General features: G+C 43.0%; 1 protein-coding gene across 1 annotated transcript in view; it reads left to right on the plus strand.

Moving 5' to 3' along the window:
- Positions 1–11,784: 11,784 nt before the first annotated feature.
- LOC120918362 (P43 5S RNA-binding protein-like) overlaps positions 11,785–21,586 on the plus strand; it is a 114,202-nt gene continuing 104,400 nt past the window's right edge. The window contains exons 1-2 of the mRNA XM_040329903.1: positions 11,785–11,796; positions 16,162–16,252. Coding sequence (XP_040185837.1) covers positions 11,785–11,796; positions 16,162–16,252 — 103 coding nt within the window. The remainder of the gene's footprint in view (positions 11,797–16,161; positions 16,253–21,586) is intronic.

Below are 21,586 nucleotides of genomic sequence, written 5' to 3' on the forward strand. Positions count from 1 at the left end.
CGGCGCCATCTTGGTCACACTACACACCAGCTGTTTGCCTGAAGCTGACTTTGTTATTATACCTCCACCATGTACCTGCCCCTCTCCCGGTGACATAGCAGCTGCAGGAGCAGTCCCTGACACTTTCACTGCCAGATCATCCCGCTCTACTGCACGCTGAGGGGTCATGGAGGCCGGCACATGGTGGGCCCCAGCTGTGGCAGCGTGACCATCCTGAGGGAGCCTGGGCATGCTGACCCGAAGACACCGGGGGGTACCTCCGGCGGCGCCTGGGCCCTGCGGCCTCCTGGATCACTGGGCTCCCCTGTCATAGCCAACCCCCCAGCCCCTTTTTTCACGGACCGAGGGATCGGCTCTCGGGAGCCCTCCCCAGGTTTTATGGCCTTACTGGGCCCTGCACCACCAGAGCTTCCACCCCCCCCCCACTACACCCAGGCTCTCCTGACTTCCCCGGCTGCTTGGAGGTTTGGGACCCCGACCGCCCGCTGCTCCTCCTTGCCGTCTGACTTCCTGATTGGCTGGCCTGCTGGAGGGTCTTCCGGAGCTCCTCAAGAAAGCTCACCTCTCCAGCCCCACGTTCAAAAAAGCCTCCCAGGTAACCCCAGATCTCATTGACCTCAAGCCTGAGGGTATTGATGGCCCCCCTATATTCCGACCTCTTACTACTAGAGCACCTGTCCCTCTTGTCCCTCAGGCCTGCGAGAGCTGTCATTTTTTCCACGCAGGCCTGGGCTATCCTAACCAGCAGGGACTTGATCTTATCACACCTCTTCCTGGCTTTGGCCTCAGTCTCACCTGGTAGTGTGGTAGTCCAGTCTAAGAGACCCTCCTGGGTGTCCAGGAAGAGGCGGTCATCCCTGCTGATCTTCGTCTGGCTGGAGGAGGGCAGGTGCTGCTGGTTACTCCGGAGGCCGGATGCTGGTCCTTCACCTGGGCTGAGGGAGGCCATCCCTCCCCTCTTCCGGGGCCAGGGGCTGGGGCTGGAGGCTGGTCCTGGTGGCTGGATCCTCTGGAACACAGGAGCTCTGGAAGACAGGTCTTCTCTCTACTCCAGCAGGAAGTGGAATGACCAAACTGGGAGGAACTGGAAGCTTTTTGGTCTGGAATTCCCCTTCATGAACAGCGATCTGTCATTTACCCATGTCAGTCCCACCCCCCCCTTCAGTTAGAACACACCCAGGGAACATATTTAACCCCTCCCTCGCACCTAGTGTCAACCCCTTCCCTGCCAGTGGCATTTTTACAGTAAGCAATGCATTTTTACAGCACTGATCGCTAGAAAAATGCCAATGGTTCCAAAAAAGTGTCCGATGTGTCCGCCATAATGTCGCAGTACCGATAAAAATCGCTGATCGCCGCAATAACTAGTTAAAACAAAAAAAAGCCATATTTTGTAGACGCTATAACTTTTGCCAAAACCAAACACTAAACGCTATTTGCGATTTTTTGGAACCAAAAAGATGTAGAATACGTATCGGCCTAAACTGAGGGTTTTTTTATTTTTTAGAATATATATTTTTGGGGATATTTATTATAGCAAAAAGTAAAAATAATTCTTTATTTTTTAAAATTGTCGCTCTATTTTTGGTTAGAGCTCTAAAAAAAAAAAAAAAAACGCAGAAGTGATCAAATACCACCAAAATAAAGCTCACTTTGTGGGGAAAAAAAAAGGTTGCCAATTTTGTTTGGGAGCCACGTCGCACGACTGCGCAATTGTCAGTTAAAGCGACGCCGTGCCGAATCACAAAAACTGGCCCGGTCATTGACCAGCAATATGGTCCGGGGCTCAAGTGGTTAAAAATTAACAAAACACTAAAGTTAGCCCAATTTTTGGGGATGATGTGAAAGATGATGTTACACCGAGTAAATAGATACCTTACATGTCACGCTTTACTATTGGAAACACTCCTGGCAATGGGGCCAAAATTCATTCCGTGAATATCCCCATAGGCGACCTTTTTCTTTTTTTTCCAGGTTACCAGTTTATAGTTACAAAGAAGGTCTAGTGCTAAAAGTATTGCTCTCGCTCTAATGCACGCGTCAATACCTCACATGTGTGGTTTGAACGATGTTTATATATGTGGGCGGGACTTGCGCAAGTCCCGCCCACATATGTAAACATCGTTAAAACCACACATGTTAGGTATTGACGCGTGCGTAAGAGCGAGAGCAATACTTTTACCACTAGACCTTCTTTGTAACTATAAACTGGTAACCTGAAAAAAAAAAAAAAAGGTCGCCTATGGGGATATTCACGGAATGAATTTTGGCCCCATTGCAGGAGTGTTTCCAATAGTAAAGCGTGACATGTAAGGTATCTATTTACTCGGTGTAACATCATCTTTCACATTATCACCAAAAATTGGGCTAACTTTAGTGTTTTGTTAATTTTTAACCACTTGAGCCCCGGACCATATTGCTGGTCAATGACCGGGCCAGGCTGGAAAGCATGAGATCAGGGAAAAAAAAAAAAAAAACTCTCATGCCATTGCAGCTTTGTTCCTACATGTGTGATGAACTGTGTCTGCTCAAACACTTAGAAAAAATCCTTTCTTTTTAAAAGGTGAAAATCACTTGGATGGTCATAGAGCGTGGGTTGGGTTAATTAACCAGGTGTAAGCTCACCCACACTAGAGACTGCAATTTGTTCATGTGATTTCAATTGCTTCATTACTAGCACATGTTATAAAAACCGTGCATCGATCAGTCCTCAGCTGCCCTCATAGGGGCAGGCAGAAATGCTGTTGCGGAACACAAATGTGGTTTGTTGCATGGGTTTTTATTTTGCCAATGGTTTTTGTTTATTTTTAAATGATGTTCACTTTGATGTATTTGTCTCTGTGGCCTTATTTTATGACAAAATTGTGAAGATGTTGCGACTTTAAATCTGTTTATTTTGAGTTTTGAAATGTATTTTTGTTTGTGTGTGTTTGTTTGTTTTTTTTCTTTCCTTGTTTTGTTGACCAATAAAAATTACTTTAAAATTTTGAAGTTTGTTTTTTGTTACTTTTTCATGCAACATATTTTGACAGCTGCAGCTGAACTAGGTTAGGGCCTAACAAATTAGGTGTGATTTTTGTCTAAGCTTCTTTCCTGGTGTGTAATCATGAAATGTGGGGGGGGGGGCTATTGGTGGACAAGCTTGAAGTGCTGATTTACAGCACTGTGCTTAAATCTAGGGCAAGGCAATCCTATTCTAATTGTGGGTGTTTGAGGGAAGCCAAGTGAGTGTTAGAACCCCTGCTTGTGTGTTTTTTTTTTGGGTTGAGCTTTGTGTCCCTTTTCTTAAAATTGGCTTCACTTCCTGTCACACAGCTGAACAGGAAGTGAGGTTAAAACCCTACCAGTGTCTATTCTTGGGGACACAGGTCAATCTAACTAGTGTCCCCATTAAGCAAATTGCACTCCAGCACTGCTGTGTACACCCCAAATCATGGGTCTTCAAACTACGGCCCTCCAGTTGTTCAGGAACTACAATTCCCATCATGCCTAGTCATGTCTGTGAATGTCAGTGCATTACAAGGCCTCATGGGATGTGTAGTTCTACAACAGCTGGAGGGCCGTAGTTTGAGGATCCCTGCCCCAAATGATTATTTAGTTTGGGGTTTAGTAAAGGCAAAGCCACTCTGCAGTACAAGCATAGTTGCTGAAAATCAGAGCGGAAGCACTGATGGTTTTAACATCCAATCCTGTAGAAGCAAAGTTGTTTTGTTTTCTTCCTTGCTTTGCACTTGTAGTGCAAAGTGGATTTGCCTTTAGTAAATGGACCCCAAAGTCCAAGATCCCTAATAATTTGGGGTGTACACCGCAAAATGCTAGAGTGCAATGTACATAATGGGAAACTATTTAGATTGATCTCTGTGTCCCCAAGAAAAGATATTAGTAAGGTTTTACCCTCACTTCCTGTTTGGCTATGTGACAGGAAGTGAATGAATTAGAAAGGGTGAAGACACCTCACAAATGTTCTCACTATCAGGGGTGCAGACACCCCCCTAAAAATGAGCAGATAATACTTATTTGCAAATTAATAATTTTTTAGTTAACATTGGGTGGGGTGCTCTAACACACACATTCATACATATTAGCCACGCTGTATCCTGGCCTATTGGCATGGTTATATTTTCTTAGGGCTCTCAATAAAACTCTATGAAATTTGTGCTTAAACTAGAACCAGGGGCGGACTGACAGCTCATGGGGCCCCCGGGCAATAGAAGATTATGGGGCCCCTCTGACTTACAGATGGCCACCACGCCAGGAGGTAGTGCAGAGGCGGGCAGCTAAAATCTTGGGATATTCACATTAAAAGCATGTCATTTTCGGACATATCAGGGACAGATCTAAAAAAAACACAGATTTTTACATACTGTCCCTGGTTTTACTGAGCCTGGCAACCCGGATGGGGCCCCCTAGTGGCATGGGGCCCTCGGGCAGTGCCCGAGTGACTCAATGGTCAGTCCGCCCCTGACTAGAACTATAATCAACACGTTTTATTTTCTTTAATTTTGGATAGAGTGAGGGAGGGTTATAGGCCCTGTCAGTTTATTTTGTATTATCTGTGTCCAATTGGGGAGATTTGCCTTTACTTCCTGCCCCATAGCCAAACAGGAAGTGAGAGAAAAACTATGCAAATTAACCACTTCCCGCCCAGCCTATGGCCGATTTACGTCCGGGAAGTGGTTACACAATCCTGACAGGACGTCCTGCAGGATTTCATGCCGCGCGCGCCTGTGGGGGCACGCAGCACGACGATCGGTGATGCGGGGTGTCAGTCTGACACCCTGCATCTCCGATCTCGGTAAAGAGTCTCTCACGGAGACGGAGACTCTTTACCACGTGATCAGCCATGTCCAATCACGGCTGATCACGATGTAAACAGGAAGAGCCATCGATGGCTCTTCCTCACTCGCGTCTGACAGACGCGAGTATAGGAGAGCCGATCGGCGGCTCTCCTGACAGGGGGCGTACTCGCTGATTGTTTATCAGCGCAGCCCCCCCTCGGATCACCACACTGGACCACCAGGGATGCCCACCCTGGACCACCAGGGTGGGCAAAAAAAAAACAATATGGAAAAAAAAAAAAAAGCATTAAAAAAAAAGAAAAAAGATGCCAATCAGTGCCCACAAATGGGCACTGACTGGCAACCTGGGAAAATCAGTGCCACCCCACAGTGTCCATCAGTGCCACCCCACAGTGCCCATCCATGCACAGTGCCCACCTATCAGTGCCCACCTGTGCCACCTATAAGTATCCATCAGTGCCACCCATAAGTGCCGCCCATGAGTGCCCATCTGTGCCGCCCATGAGTGCCCATCAGTGCCGCCTATGAGTGCCCATCAGTGCCGCATACCAGCGCCGCCAATCAATGCCACCTCATCTGTGCCCGTCAGTACTACCTCATCGATGTCCATCAGTGCCATCTCATCGGTGCCCATCAGTGCCGCCATATCAGTGCCCATAATTGAAAGAGAAAAACTTATTTACAAAAAAATTAACAGAAAAAAATAAAAACGTTTTTCTTTTCAAAATTTGCAGTCTTTTTTTAGTTGTTGCGCAAAAAAAAAATCGCAGAGGTGATCAAATACCAACAAAAGAAAGCTCTATTTGTGGGGGAAAAAGGACGCCAATTTTGTTTGGGTACAGTGTTGTATGACCGCGCAATTGCCATTCAAAGTGCGACAGTGCTGAAAGCTGAAATATCCATTCCAGACCTGAAGGGCCTTGTAATTTAATTTGGGGGAACCCCTACACATTTTTTGTTTTTGTTTTATGAAAGAATCCCTTTAGAATTGTCAGAGCCGACAATTCATTATAGCCGCGTGTGAATTTTTAAATGACTTTTTTCCTTCTGAATGTCATTTTGTGCAGGGGCAGTTCTAAGTGCGGGAAAAATGCGTTATTTCACATGCTGACATTACACCCCCCCTAGGTACGAAATTTAAAGGAATATTTCACTTTTATTGTTTCACTTTAAGAATTATTAATTTCACTGCTCCCGAAAAAACGGCCGTTTTAAAAAATAAAAAAAACATTGATACATGTTCCCTGGGGCAGGACTGAGGTCCCCAAACACTTTTTAGGACAAAACTTGCAGATTAGCCTTTAAAATGAACACTTTTGATTTCTCCCATAGACTTCTATAGGGAGTTCGGCACGGCTTTACATATTACTTTCAATGCGCCGACTGCTACGCTGGTTCATGCGCCCAATTAAGCCTCCACCTGGCGCACTAATTAACGCATGAACCAGCGCAGCGCACAGAGCATAGTAAATCAGCCCCATGGTGTCAGTGTCACCCTCACCATATGTTTGGTTCCCGCAGTGGAGCTTACAAAGCATTGATACGCACTTCCCGTGTTCTATTTTCTACACCCGGCATAACGCTACACGTTCCCGACATGTATCACTCCAGCCACAGTCCGCCGCAAACTCACTCGCATGGACCACTGTCGCAAGTAAGATTTGTTATTGAATATCAGGGTGGGTGTAGTAGCGCTTGCCCAATAAAATTACCTAATAACAATATATGACAATCCAAAATATGTGAAGGTAAAAAACATCAATCCACCACCGACTGTGAGTCTAAAAGTGTTCCACTCAAAATAGTGTCCAAAGAATGACCACCCAACATTTGGGAATCAAATGTGGTAAGTCATAAGAGTGGTAAATAATAATAAATAAAGAAACAACAATTATGCCAATCTCAGCACAATGTAAATAATTAAGAACAGTGATCACAATAAAGGAAGATAGTGACATCCAAAAAGTGCTTCAATCAAAAAGTGCATGGTGCAACATGAAAAAATGTCCACAAAATAGTCCACAAAATAGTCCAAAAAAGGTAGCATGCACAAGTGGGCATGAACAAAATAAAAAATATTGTGCAGATCACAAGAAAATCAGATAATGATCAATAATAATAGTGCAGTGTTTCAGAAAAGTGTCCAGTGCACAATCCGTGCCAAAGAAAAATGTTCTTTTAAAAGATCTTTCGATCAATAAAAATAAATAAATAAATCAGTGAAAATGTAATAAATAGAAAAGTGCAATTAGTGCTCCAAAGAATCCATTAAAAAACTTGAGTGGTTGATGCTGAACGTGCAATCGTGCTTGTATAGAATCACCTTCAGGCTCCCCACAGTGTCTGGAGAATAGTGTGTTCCAGCCCCTTACCTTTGGAGGGCTTATAATAAAGCCTCTATGTAAATATTCCCAAATACGGCGGCTTGCTGGTCCACTCCCATACAACACGGCTCATGGGTTAAAGATGACTCTCAAATGACAAAAGGGAAGCCTCCATAGCATAAAATCTTACGATTTATTAGGTAAAACAAAGTAAAAACACTCACAAACAGATGAATGTAAACAGCGTGTCTGTCGTTGTGTCTCCGCTCTGCGGCCGCGAGCGGATGACGTCACCAGCAGCTCTCCACGTCCTCACGCGTATCGTGACTGACAAAACGTCACTTAATCATAGGATGGAGAGCGGCTGGTACGAGGGTGACTAATATAGTGCCGTGGCGGCAAATAATTGACAAATGATCTGAAGCATTTAAATTTAAAACGCTACTGATAGGAGTTGAAAGACAGTTAATAAATCGTTCATTTAAGTAAACATACATTATCAAGCAAAATGAATTAAAAACGGAATGCACTCCCTCCAGTGGTGGAAAAGGGACAATGCAAAACTGATTACTTAAAATAGGTGTACCTCTACCCCCTGCTGGAAAGCTAGGGAATAGGTGAAGGGAAAGAATGACAAGTATGAGGTATCTAGATAGCAAACAGATATCCAGGCAGGAACAATGGTCCAAAATGTTTTCAAAACACTGGGAAAATACCCAAATGTAGGAGGAAGATCATACATGGTGGGAACCAGGGGTAATAGATAGAATATAGAATAACTGCTCATTTTGACAAGGGACAAAAAAGTATATCCATATAGGTCTTCCAAATAAAGTAAAGTAATGTACCCGCATAAAATGTGGGTAGAAATAAATGGCCTTAATGATACCTAAAACCACTAAGAGCAATAAAAATGGCATAAAAACACTAAAAAGGTCATATTAAAAAGGAGAGGATAAAAGACTAAAAATTAGATATAAAACAATTAAGATCAAACTCAATGTTATGCCCGTGCGGTGTTAAAGTACACAATTCATGTATCCAACGGGATTCCGCCTGACTAATTTTTTGTACTTTGTTATCTCCTCTCCAATGGGGTTTGTATTTCTCTATGCCCCATACCTTTAGTGAGGAGGGGTCTTTATTATGATAACGCTCATAATGGCGGGACAGGCTGTGTTTTGGGAACGCATTTATAATGTTTTGTGTGTGTTCACGTAGTCTTATCCAAAGTTTTCTTTTTGTTCTGCCGACATATTGGATTTTGCATGGGCATTCTAGGAGGTACACGACCCCTTCAGTATCACAGGAAATAAACTCTTTGATTTTGTATTCTTTTCCTGTGACGCTGGATTTAAAGTTTTCCCTTTTCTTTTTGCTCTCTTTTGTATGTTTACATGTGAAGCATCTTTTACATGGGTAATACCCTTTTTCATTGAAAAAAGAAAAACTTTTTTTCTCAGGTGGGTCGAGAACATTTTTAGCAATCATGTCCCTTAAAGTGGAAGCCGGTCGGCTTTTACAATATGCCAATATTTCTTGCAGATTGCTTCTATTTGCTTATGCTGTACACTGTAGTCCAGTATTAAGGGTACTTTGCCGGCAAAGGAATTAATCCTAGTAGAGTCCTGGATAAGCGTATCTCTATCTAATGCGACCACATCTTTAATTTTTTTCTCAATAAAGTCTTGTTTGTAGCCTTTTTCTACAAACCTCTTGCCGACAAAGTCTGCCTGTTCTAAAAAATACGTCAGTCTTTGTGCAGTTTCTCATTAGTCTCAGGAACTGGCCCTTTGGAATATTTTCCAGCCAGGGAGTGTGATGACAGCTGTCCAAGGGTAGGTAGCTATTTCTGTCTACCGTTTTAAAGTGTGTTTTTGTTACCAACTTAGTATCTTCTTTGGTAATCTCCAAGTCCAGGAAGCTGATTTTCTCATCACTAATCTCCCATGATAATTTAATGTTTTTTTCATTAAAATTCAAATAAAAGCCAAAGTCTATAAGACTCTCCCTATCTCCTGACCAAATAATTAAAATATCATCAATAAAACGTCTGTATAAAAGTAACTGTTGTGGTTTTCTGTTATATAAAACTTCTGCTTCCCATTCGGCCATGTATAAGTTTGCCACACTAGGGGCATACTTAGCGCCCATCGCAATCCCACATATTTGTTTGAAATAATCATTGTCATACCAGAAGTAATTGTGGTCTAAACTGTATTCTAAACAATTGGAGATAAAATTCTTTTGTGGGGTTTTTAGATCACTCAGATCATTCATAGCCCAATTAGTGGCTTGGACCGCTTCTTTATGATTTATAATCGTGTAGAGCGATGATACATCTGCTGTGGCCATGTATATAGAACTCCCATCAAGTACAATAGTATCCAACAACTGGATCAGATGTTTTGTATCTCTGAGGTAAGCTTCAGTTTTCTTCACCAAGGGTTGCAGAAACCAATCTATATATTCTCCTATTCTCGCACCTACGGAGTTTATACCATTAACTATTGGTCTTCCTGGTGGGTCTTCTCTTGATTTGTGGATTTTTGGGAGTGTGTACAGTACTGGTATTTTGCATCCCACTGGTTGTAAGTATTTTGCTTCCTTCTTTTTTAGCAATCCTTTCTTCCTTCCTTTCTTGATAAGTCTTGCTAGATCATCTTTGTAGCGTACTATAGGGTTCCCGGGTAGTTTTAAATAGGTAGTTTTGTCACTCAATTGGCGTTCAATTTCTTTCTTGTAGGCCACTTTCGATTGAATGACAATAGCCCCCCCCTTGTCAGCTTGTCTAACCACCACATGATTCCTTTCTTCAAGTTTCCGTATCCCATTTCTGATGTCTCCTGGATCAGAAATTTTCTTAATCTTCAAATCATGTAAATCTTTCAGTACCATCCGCCTGAATGCTTCAATGTGTCCATCGTTACTAATTGGTGGATTAAATACAGATTTGTTCCTTAGGTTACTGAACACAACATCATTATTTTCAGTAGTAATTCTTGTTACACCTTCTCCTGGTTTGTTCATTATGTACTTTTTAATGTGAAGATTTCTGGCAAATTTGTTGATATCCACATACGCATCAAATTTGTTAAAGTTTTTCTTAGGGGCATATTTGAGGCCCTTATCCAATACTTTAAGTTCTTCTTTGGTGAGTTCTATTCCACTAATATTAATGACTCCTTCCCCTATCAGTCTCTTCTTCTTCTGTTTTTTTGTTCCCGCTCTGCATCCTCTCCTCGGTTTCCGTGACTTCCAAATTGATTTTCTTGGGTCCTTGCAGGTGTTCTTCTCGTCTTTTCTTCTTTGTCCCGACTCCTCCGAAAATCTTTGTTCCTGTGTTCTCCTTTCCTCATTTCTCCTGGTCTCGGTCCCGGGCTCCAATACCTCTGTCTCTGCACCCCATTCTCCCGATGACGCCTTGGGGATTCTTGGCGTCTCGGCTCTAAAAAACGCCTAGGAGATGCGTTTCTATTTTCTCTTCCATAGGAAAAATGACGATACGGTGTTCTCCTATTGTCAAAAACTCTAGGGGTTCTTCCCCCTCCACCATCATCTCTTCTTAAATGATCATAATAATTGTATACAGGTACATTATATGAGTGATCATACGCCCTTCTTTCTTCCTGTGGATAATAGTTTCCTTCACGTCTTTGATTTTCATAATGGTTCATATCCTGGTACGCTTGATTTCTCCACGGTGGTGTTCGTGATCTCCCCCTATTTGGTATTTGTTGAAAAGGTCTAGGGGCATTATAGGTATTTTGGTTATTCCGGTTGTTTTTCCAGAAAGGTTTCCAGCCATTATTATTCCCATTTTTTCTGGGTTTATGATTTGGGGTGTTTGTCCCATTGTTCATCTCCATTGTATTAACATTCTGATTACTTTCTTTTCCATTGGCTATAGTGTCTCTTGTGTCTTGTTCAGGTGAACTCCTATTGGAAGAAGTCCCAGGTTCTTCTAGTTTGGTCTGCCATTTATAGACTAGATCATCCTCATAGTCTTTCATATCCCTTTGATATTTTCTTTTTTTCCTAGCTACTGTTTCCTTGTCTTTTTGTTCCATATCCCGCTGTAATTGGTTGGACAGGGCTATAAATTCAGGTAGTTCCTTACTACTTTCCAGGTTATTTTTCAGTTCAGTGATAGTGCGATCAAGTGTTCTAATTTTTCGTTGTTTTCTTTTTATCAAAAACGCTAAAAGCTCTAGGCCTTTATCATTAAAGAACTGAAACCACTCTTCCGTGGATTCTTTATCTATTAAACCATCATTGATGGGTACATCCCACCTTAATCTCCTTGGGATTAATCTATCCTTTATGTATTTCTCATGGGTTGCGATGTCCCACCAAGCATTAATTTTCTTCTCCATCAAATGGCCCATCTTTCTGAAACAATTTCCAATATTCCCTGTTGGGTTCTCTTCAGGTTTCTCAAATATATTTTCCATATCTAATTCCCTATTCTCAAGAAACCCAAATACCTCCATGATATGCTGCACAAGTAATGTAGATCTAATAGCAAGTATGAAAATGGGGGGGAACTAATGCGCAAATCAACCTAACCAAGGTGAGACTAAACTAAAAATGGATAAATAACATAAATAACAACTAATAAGCAGCAGCCACTACTAAAAATGCTCACGCACTAAAGGTAAATGAATATCAGGGTGGGTGTAGTAGCGCTTGCCCAATAAAATTACCTAATAACAATATATGACAATCCAAAATATGTGAAGGTAAAAAACATCAATCCACCACCGACTGTGAGTCTAAAAGTGTTCCACTCAAAATAGTGTCCAAAGAATGACCACCCAACATTTGGGAATCAGTCCGCCGCAAACTCACTCGCATGGCCCACTGTCGCAAGTAAGATTTGTTATTACATTCTTTATGTCTTATCAATTTGCTACCATTCGTTGTCTCCCATATCGTTCATTAGTGGCCCCTGCGGAACCTACGATTCAAACAGGCGTTGTCCTTCTACCTTATACTGCTTGCTTAAGGTACAAACAAACCAGGTGTTTCTGTCCTTTCTCAGTAACCCAATTCTTATTGATTGAGACCTTGCAACCATGCAAATCATCTCAGCAGTCTGATACCCTTGCTGAGACCCTTGCAACACATGACCCTTACAAAATGCAAAAAAAAAATAAAAAATAACACGCAAAAAGGAAAAAAATATATAAAACGCAAAAAAAAAAAAAAAAAAATTGCCGCCACGTAATTTCAGTCCAGCAACCTGACACCTGTTGAGACAACGACGCAAAATTCGTCTCCACAGCCTGACACCCTTGTTGAGACCCTTGCAAATGCAATACCGTCTCGGCAGCCCCACACTCATCGAGACTCTTGCAACCACACAAAATTGTCTCAGCAGCCTGACACCCTTGTTAAGACCCTTGAAAAAAAAAACAAAAAAAAAAATTATTATAAAAAAAAAACGCAAAAAAATAAATAAATAAAAAAAACGCAAAAAAATAAATAAAAATAAATTAAAAAAACGCAAAAATAAATAAAAGTGCATAAAAAAAAAATTCCACCACACAATCTCAGCCCCGCAACCTGACACCTGTTGAGACCGTTGCAACGACGCAAAATTCGTCTCCGCAGCCTGACACCCTTGTTGAGACCCTTGCAAACGCAATACCGTTTTAGCAGCCCCACACTCATGGAGACTCTTGCAAGCACACAAAATTGTCTCAGCAGCCTGACACCCTTGTTAAGACCCTTGCAAACACAATACCGTCTCAGCAGCCCCACACTCATGGAGACTCTTGCAAGCACACAATTGTCTCAGCAGCCTGACACCCTTGTTAAGACCCTTGCAAACGCAATACCGTCTCAGCAGCCCCACACTCATGGAGACTCTTGGAAAGCACGCAAAATTCGTCTCTGCAGCCTGACACCCTTGTTGAGACCCTAGCAAACGCAATACCGTCTCAGCAGCCCCACACTCATGGAGACTCTTGCAAGCACACAAAATTGTCTCAGCAGCCTGACACCCTTGTTAAGACCCTTGCAACACATGACCCTTACAAAATGCAAAAAAAAAAAAAAAATGCAAAAAAAAAAAAACGCAAAAAATAAAAAATAAATGTCACCACACAATCTCGGCCCAGCAACCTGACACCTGTTGAGACCATTGCAACCATGCAAAATAGTCTCAGCAGCCTCACACCATTGTTGAGACCCTTGCAAACGCAATACCGTCTCAGCAGCCCTACACTCATCAAGACTCTTGCAACTACGCAATACCATCTCAGTAGCCTCACACCATTGTTGAGACCCTTGCAAATGCAATACCGTCTCAGCAGCCCCACACTCATCGAGACCCTTGCAACCACGCAATACCGTCTCAGCAGCCTTACACCATAGTTCAGACCCTTGCAAACGCAATACCGTCTCAGCAGCCCCACACTCATCAAGGCCCTTGCAACCACGGAATACCGTCTCAGCAGCCTCACACCATAGTTCAGACCCTTGCAAACGCAAAATACCGTCTCAGCAGCGCCACACTCATCGAGACCCTTGCAACCACGCAATACTGTCTTGAGCAACCTCCCACTCGTCAAAGACCTTTGTGACCATGCACCTTTACAAAATGCAAAAAAAAAAAATGCAAAAAAAAAAATGCAAAAAAAAAACCGCAAAAAATAAAAAATAAATGTCACCACACAATCTCGGCCCAGCAACCTGACACCTGTTGAGACCATTGCAACCATGCAAAATAGTCTCAGCAGCCTCACACCATTGTTGAGACCCTTGCAAACGCAATACCGTCTCAGCAGCCCTACACTCATCAAGACTCTTGCAACTACACAATACCATCTCAGTAGCCTCACACCATTGTTGAGACCCTTGCAAACGCAATACCGTCTCAGCAGCCCCACACTCATCGAGACCCTTGCAACCATGCAATACCGTCTCAGCAGCCTTACACCATAGTTCAGACCCTTGCAAACGCAATACCGTCTCAGCAGCCCCACACTCATCGAGACCCTTGCAACCACGCAATACCGTCTCAGCAGCCTTACACCATGGTTCAGACCCTTGCAAACGCAATACCGTCTCAGCAGCCCCACACTCATCAAGGCCCTTGCAACCACGGAATACCGTCTCAGCAGCCTCACACCATAGTTCAGACCCTTGCAAACGCAATACCGTCTCAGCAGCCCCACACTCATCAAGGCCCTTGCAACCACGGAATACCGTCTCAGCAGCCTCACACCATAGTTCAGACCCTTGCAAACGCAATACCGTCTCAGCAGCGCCACACTCATCGAGACCCTTGCAACCACGCAATACTGTCTTGAGCAACCTCCCACTCGTCAAAGACCTTTGTGACCATGCACCTTTACAAAATGCAAAAAAAAAAAATGTGTGGTTTAAACACCGTTTTCATATGTGGGCGGGACTTGCGTATGTGTTCGCTTCTGCGTGCGAGCACACAGGGACAGGGGCACTTTAAAAAATATATATATTTTACTTTTACTTTTATTTTAGTTTGACATGTTTTTCCGCAAAAAATAAAAAAATTTGATCACTTTTATTCCAATTACGAGGAATGTAAACATCCCTTGTAATAGGAATATAGCATGGCAGGTCCTCTTTACAGTGAGATATGGGGTCAATAAGACCCCACGTCTCACCTCTAGGCTGGGAAGCCTGAAATAAAAAAACAATCCTGGCTTCGATCGTAGCGTTGAGTCGGTAGAAGCAGGAGGGGGGGGGGGGCATATTGCACAGGGGGTATTGCAGAGTATTGCACAGGGATGGATCTGTGACTGCAATTGTCACAGATCCAGCCTCTGCTCTCTCCTCACACTGTACCGATCGGTACAGCGAGGGGAGAGAGGAACCGGCGTCGTCACATGACGCCGGTTGGTTTACAAGTGATCTCTCCGTCATTGGATGGAGCGATCACGTGGTAAACCGCCGCTATCAGCAGCGATTTACCGTGATGCGCCGGGTCCTCTAGACCCGGCGGTCACTGACACTGCCGTGTACGCGCCCCCTAGGGGGGCGCGCGATTCTGGAAGGCCGTTGATTAACGGCCTCCCAGAGTTAAGCAACTGCCCTGTAGCCGTACTTTGGCTATGGGGCGGTTGTTAAGTGGTAAATCTATAATTGATTGCCTTCATGGTGGGTTTTATAGCTGTAAACTGCACATGTCAAGCCATTGGTGGAATTGTAGATTGGAGTGCAGTCACGCAGATTGGTGTCATGCAGGACCTATGCTATACGAAGTGTTTTTTAAAGGGGGTGTCGGTAAGCCCAGGTTCACACTGCTCCAACATGAAGGTTGCGTGACTTCCGCTCAGACTTTGCCCTGCAAATTCAGTCAAACTTTTGATCCGACTTGCATGTGACCTTTTTACTCTCTCTGGCATTGAAGTCGTATCAAAGTCAGACAAAGTAGTGCAGGAACCTTTTTCTAAAGTCGGAGCAACTTGTGTTCAGTTAAGACTGCTCCTAGGGAAACCTTTTTAATTTTGATGTCATGCGTACTCAAGTCGGATCCCATGTTGCACCATTGTAAAGTGGGCCTTAAAGCGGGGTTGTAAAGGTACAAGTTTTTTTCACCTTCATGCATTCTATGCATGAAGGTGGAAAAATATCTGGATTAGCGCCCCCCTTTACTTACCTGACACCTTGAAATTCCCACGCCGTGAACTCGCAGGCTTCTTGGCTCATTCATTGGTTGATTAAAAGCCGCGCAGCCATTGGCTCATGCTGCTGACAATCACATCCAATGACACGGCGCTCCGGGGGGCGGGACCGAGTGATACAGTGAGCGGCTATGGCCTCTGGCTATATCACAGGAGTGCGCCCGCAAGAACTTGTCACCATGCGAGGGAGAGCTGAGACAGCTGCAGAGGGACCCCAGAAGACCAGGTTCGGGGCCACTCTGTGCAAAACTGCACAGTGGAGGCAAGTATAACATGTTTGTTATTTAAAAAAAAAAAAAAAACTTTTTTTTTTTTTTTTTTGTGTTTCTTTAAGCCAAAAAATGCCAATAGAAGTCTAAATAGCTTTTCTTGGTTTGCAGTTGTAACCACGCAGGTTGTGAATGGAAAGGTTCTACTAGTGCAAGTCTTACAACCCATCGCCGACGCCATGCAGGTAAGTGTAATATTAAGGGGTTTTATCACCAAGTCATAATTGCCTGCTCTGTGCGGGTTTGACTCTGATCCCTTGTCACAAGATTTGATAGCATGAGCCAATGGCTCCCACCGTTATCTGCCCCATGAGGCAGAGAGCCACTGTTCAAGGTAAAAAAATATATAAATCACTCTCGCAAAGGTTGTTTTATAGTTTAAAAAAAAAAAAACACAATTTGGTTGCTGCGACTAAATGGTATGCAAAGTATTAAAACCATTAGAATATGGGAAAAAAAATCACACGATGAAAGCGCTCAGAACGATCTAATGAAGGCAATCAGCAGTAAGGGTTAAAATCCAGGATATAGTGACAGCAGCAATTCAAAGAATAAATGTTAAATGTTAAAGTCCATAAATAAGAGTACAGTCAGTCCATGCAATAAAACTGTATTCTCTGGGTAAATTTCAATAGATGACCAAGGGCTGCTCTCCAAGAGTGAAGTCAACTCAGGCATGAATGTAAAAAGAAAAACAGGAAAAAGCGCCTCTTATCCCCATATACTTGGGAAAATGGCTACTCTTGGCTGTCCCTTGATGTTAATTCACTATATACATCTATACCTCATGATATAGGTTTGGTAGCTGTCCGAGAATTTCTTTCTTCTGACCCCCTGCTCAACCCTAGGCAGATGGCCTTCATTTTAGAGGCTACTACCTTTTGCCTTGAACACAATTATTTTTATTTTGACGGCAGCTTGTATCTTCAAACCCATGGAACTGCTATGGGCGCCAATTTTGCCCCCTCTTGCGCAAATCTGACAATGGGATATTGGGAAAAACTTCATTTTGAAAGATAATCCCTTTTCACGGCACATAATATTTTATGGCCGTTATATTGATGACTTAATTATCATCTGGGATGGCCCCCAGCCTACAGTAAATCCATTTGTTGAATATTGTAATAATAACAATCTAGGCCTTTCTTTTACCTTTGTGTGGAATATAGAAAGTTTGGCTTTTCTCGATCTTGACTTGAGTCATGAAGATGGGCGCATATTTGCACGAAACTACACAAAACCAACTGCGGGTAATTCATATCTCCACTACAACAGCTGTCATCACCCAACATGGATCAAAAACATACCCAAGGAACAATTTTGCAGACTGCGTCATAACTGCACGAGGGACAGTGATTATATCACACAAAGTAAACATCTCAAACAAAAATTCCTAGAAAAAGGATACCCAGAACCATTGATAGATCGCGCTCACAACACCTTTTTACCTGGAATACAATCAAAACAGAAAAAAACACCTGAAACATCTACCGTTTGCTTTATTACTGGATACCATGAACAATATAAGAAGATGGAACATATCTTAATTAAACATTGGAATATCTTAAAACAAGACCCCCATTTAGTCACCACTCTAAGCGACAAGCCTAAAATTACATATAGGAGGGCTCCCACCCTCAAAAATAAAATAGCCCCTAGTAGACTCAAAGATCCCACATTAACCAGTACTACTTGCCTGGCTCCCCTTACAGGAATGTATAGATGCAATAAACCTCGCTGCAAAACTTGCCATTTTGTTACTCATGGCCAAAAACAATTTGTCCATAATGAAAAAACTTACAAGCTAGAAAACGTTTACAACTGTTCCACTGATCACGTTGTATATTGCCTCACATGTCCGTGTAATCTTTTATATGTGGGGCGCACGATCAACCCACTTAGACAACGCTTTGGCACACATCGTCGTCTTATCCAAGCAGGCTGCGATGAGCATAGCGTCCCCCGCCATTTTCTGCAACACCATGATCAGTCCACTGATGGCCTGCGGGTGTGGGTCATCGAATCAATACCCAAAAAGTTGTCTGAGGCTGAGCGTTTTTCGCGCCTATGTGAGCGCGAAACTTTTTGGATATTCACACTTAATTGTCTTGCCCCCTTGGACTAAACGAGGAACTGGACGTGAACACTATCCTATAATACACATAAAAATACTGAACGCTAACCTGTGTTTTTTCTGATTCTTAGAATTCTTGTATCCCCTATAATTTTTACAACGCATTCTGCATAGAATATATATCCTTTTATTACTGTGATTATTTTTAATAGTTCTTGCATAGCTCTGTTGGCCATTATCATAGGAGTGGTATATTCTCTCTCAATCAGTTTTTCTCCAATATAACTTTCCAGTACACATATATATTTTTAAAATATTTTTAAATGATTTTATTAACTAATCTATTTTATTGCATGTCTTGATATTATGATTATATCTCTATCTTTATTTCTATGTTATCAACTTTTATAAATTACCAATGTATTTTTGATGTTAACCTCATTATTTTTTAATTAATTCTTGCTCGTCTCTCACGTGTACATAGGAAGTGTTGCTGTCTACTCTATTATTAGTTTAATCTGGGATTTGTATATTGCTTAAGCATGGCTATTCACGCCTTGCCGTCCCCAGATATACATATAGATTATCCCATTAAATTATCCCCTAATTTGGGTCATATTGTATATATGCCTTGCCCTTCAACAAAATTTGTGTTGTATTTTATAATTTGTCCTTTTACAGTTATTTGTCCCGTTCTCAAAAACTTTTATTTTTTTATTTTTTCTGTATTTTCTATACCGATCGTAATCCAAGGCTCCCCATTGGCTGATTACCATCACGTGTTCCTTCCTTTATATCCCTGTATGTTTTCTTCCTCTCTACACTTGAGAAAGGAGCGCGCAGTTTTGCTACACACTAGCGCTAGCTCTGAAACGCGTTGTGTATTGTCTTGGCCCTTGTCAGCTACCGTCCTGACGTCACTACCCCTCGGAATGAGCGCCGTGCCTTTGCACTACTCTCACATGTACTGTCTTGGCCCGTGTCGGCCACCGTCCTGCTGACGTCACTACCCTTCGGAACGAGCGCTGTGCCGTTGCACTGCTCCTACACAGCCACCAGAGTCGGCTCTCCCATCCAGCTGATCTGACTTTTCTTCACCAGGATTGAAGCACGACCTGGCTCCACTCCAAATATCTTCACTTGCACCCCTGCTCCTGCAATGTTTAATGTAAGTGTTGGATATCTACACTAATTACTGTAATTAAACCTGATGACTCAGAGGCGCTTTTTCCTGTTTTTCTATTAGAATATGGAAAAGGTTGTAAAAGGCTGTGCTCCTTTTCCAAATATCAACTCCAAATTGTGTTGTGCAAGTGTAGCACTACCCCCGGAGGAGCTGCTGGATTTTTTGGGTCTACGCTCTGTGATCAACCCATGAAAGTGGCTCAAAACCCTCTCTTGACACAACTGGTAATATGGGAGTTGTGGACCCCAGTAACTCGTTGGGGAGCACAATATCCCGCTACACTGCAACAGATTATGCAAATTAGAGATTACCTTAAATGGAATGGATCCTGCAGTATGAAATGCAGACTGTACACAGACCTCAGAGTATGCAAGGTGGTAATTTACTTGCGAGATGAAAACAAAAGAACCAGGGTAAAACAGTGATGACTATCTGCAGAGCCCTGCAGAATCGGTAACAATAGTAACACATAGGTGTAGGCTAAACTATATCACACAGACCTGTGCAAGCACACAGCAAGGGGATTCTCTCAAGACATACACATTGAAGCACCCCCTGCCAAGCCTCACTAAGCTCTGTCTCTCTACAGTACTGTACAATGTAATAAAACCAATTACTTGATCGAGTATAAAAATGAGTATCAACAGTATGCAACACTAAATAGGTAGTCTTTTTAAGTAATATAGCTGACCAATGTGGTTTGGCGGGCCAGGCCAAGCCTCCATATAATTTATCTTAAGAGTTTGTGCACGTATGCGTTGGCATGCGTTGTCGCGCAAAGAAGGAAAGAACAACATTTGTAATCCAAAGGGAAAAGAAGAAAAATAGTATCTGGTAAAAACTTCCTGAACAGTCGAACCACAATTGATGCATATCAACAATCCACCCTCCTGCAAGACAGTTGGTACGCTTGGGCAGGTGCCCGTCTTACCCAACTTATTCAGGCCCATCCTTCTGTGGTACTCATCCACGATCTCTGGTCAGTCTTGCTAGACGGCAGCCTCCGGTTCTCAGGTCGCAGGGATACTGGAAGCCTGTCCGATCACTCCATCAGAGGTTCTTTCCTTCTCAAAGGCACTCCGCCTGGGCGTATGTAGGCCTCTACTGCGGCCTACTTCCTGTGGAGACACTTCTGACAGTGTCCTCCTGGGTTGAAGAGGCGGTCCAGAGAGCGTGCCAAACGTGTCCTTCCCCCTTAAATTACCTCCCCCAGCAGGCTGTGCGGAAGGCAAAGCATCCTGCTCTCTGGGTAATGTAGTTTATTACAGGCCAGGGCCAATGGAGTCTCTTCTCTCCCTGTACTCAATTCCCCAACATTCTCTGCGGTACCAGAACAAAATGTAAACAGGTGGCCCTAACTCCGCTAGGCCACAGGAGGGAGCTGAGATACTTCACGATCAGCAATGGTTAGTCTTTTTTTAGATCACGTCAAAAAGGGTGATGCCCTGCTACACAAGCAATAGATATTTATGGTGCTGTGTGCTCAACTCATTTCTGTGTGGTGTCTTGGCAGAATAAGACATTCTCTGCTGCTGGGTATTGGGTTGGTCTGGGTCTCCCACCATTCAAGAGACCTTTTTGTATTTTATAAACTACTACAAAGCTGCTTCTGCTTCCCCAAGGTGGCGAGGTGGGCAGGTGACATGAAAAAGCTTTTTATTTACCTGATAAAAATATATGGCTTCTACTGAATGGCAGTGTGATACCCTTGCAGGAGCCGCTTGAATATTAGGTTGCCCGGGCCTTCCTCTTAATCCATAGCCAGTCGAAGAGTATACCCCCCCCCATCACCAAAAAATTATCAATGCCCACCATAATCCATAGCTCAGTGTCTAGTCCCTCTTGGGAGTGAACAAGAAGGTGGCTGCATACATTGGGACCATGCAGAATGAAGTCACATGGCATTAACTTACAACTGCATACAATTCTTGGAGATGCCTGAGAGCTAAATGAAGTACGGTGGGCATTCTGTGTGCACCTAACATTAAATGGGGTTTTTGGTAGTGGACCCTGGCCAATACTACACATTACCTTGTCGCCAACCCCCCCACTCCCCCACTACCACACTTGTCACTGTTTTTTTTAATGCATCACATCAAAGGACTGGGTTGACCTGCATTTGTCAGTTGAAAGCAACCTGACAGAATTTTATTTATTGCCTTATTAAGCTTTCAGCCCTAACTGTACCACCATTTTTTTCTAGTGACTAATTTGTAATACACTTCATTTTAACTTCACATTTTCAACTATAATTCAGCA

Source organism: Rana temporaria, chromosome 12, assembly GCF_905171775.1.
Source record: "Rana temporaria chromosome 12, aRanTem1.1, whole genome shotgun sequence".
NCBI lineage: Eukaryota > Metazoa > Chordata > Amphibia > Anura > Ranidae > Rana > Rana temporaria.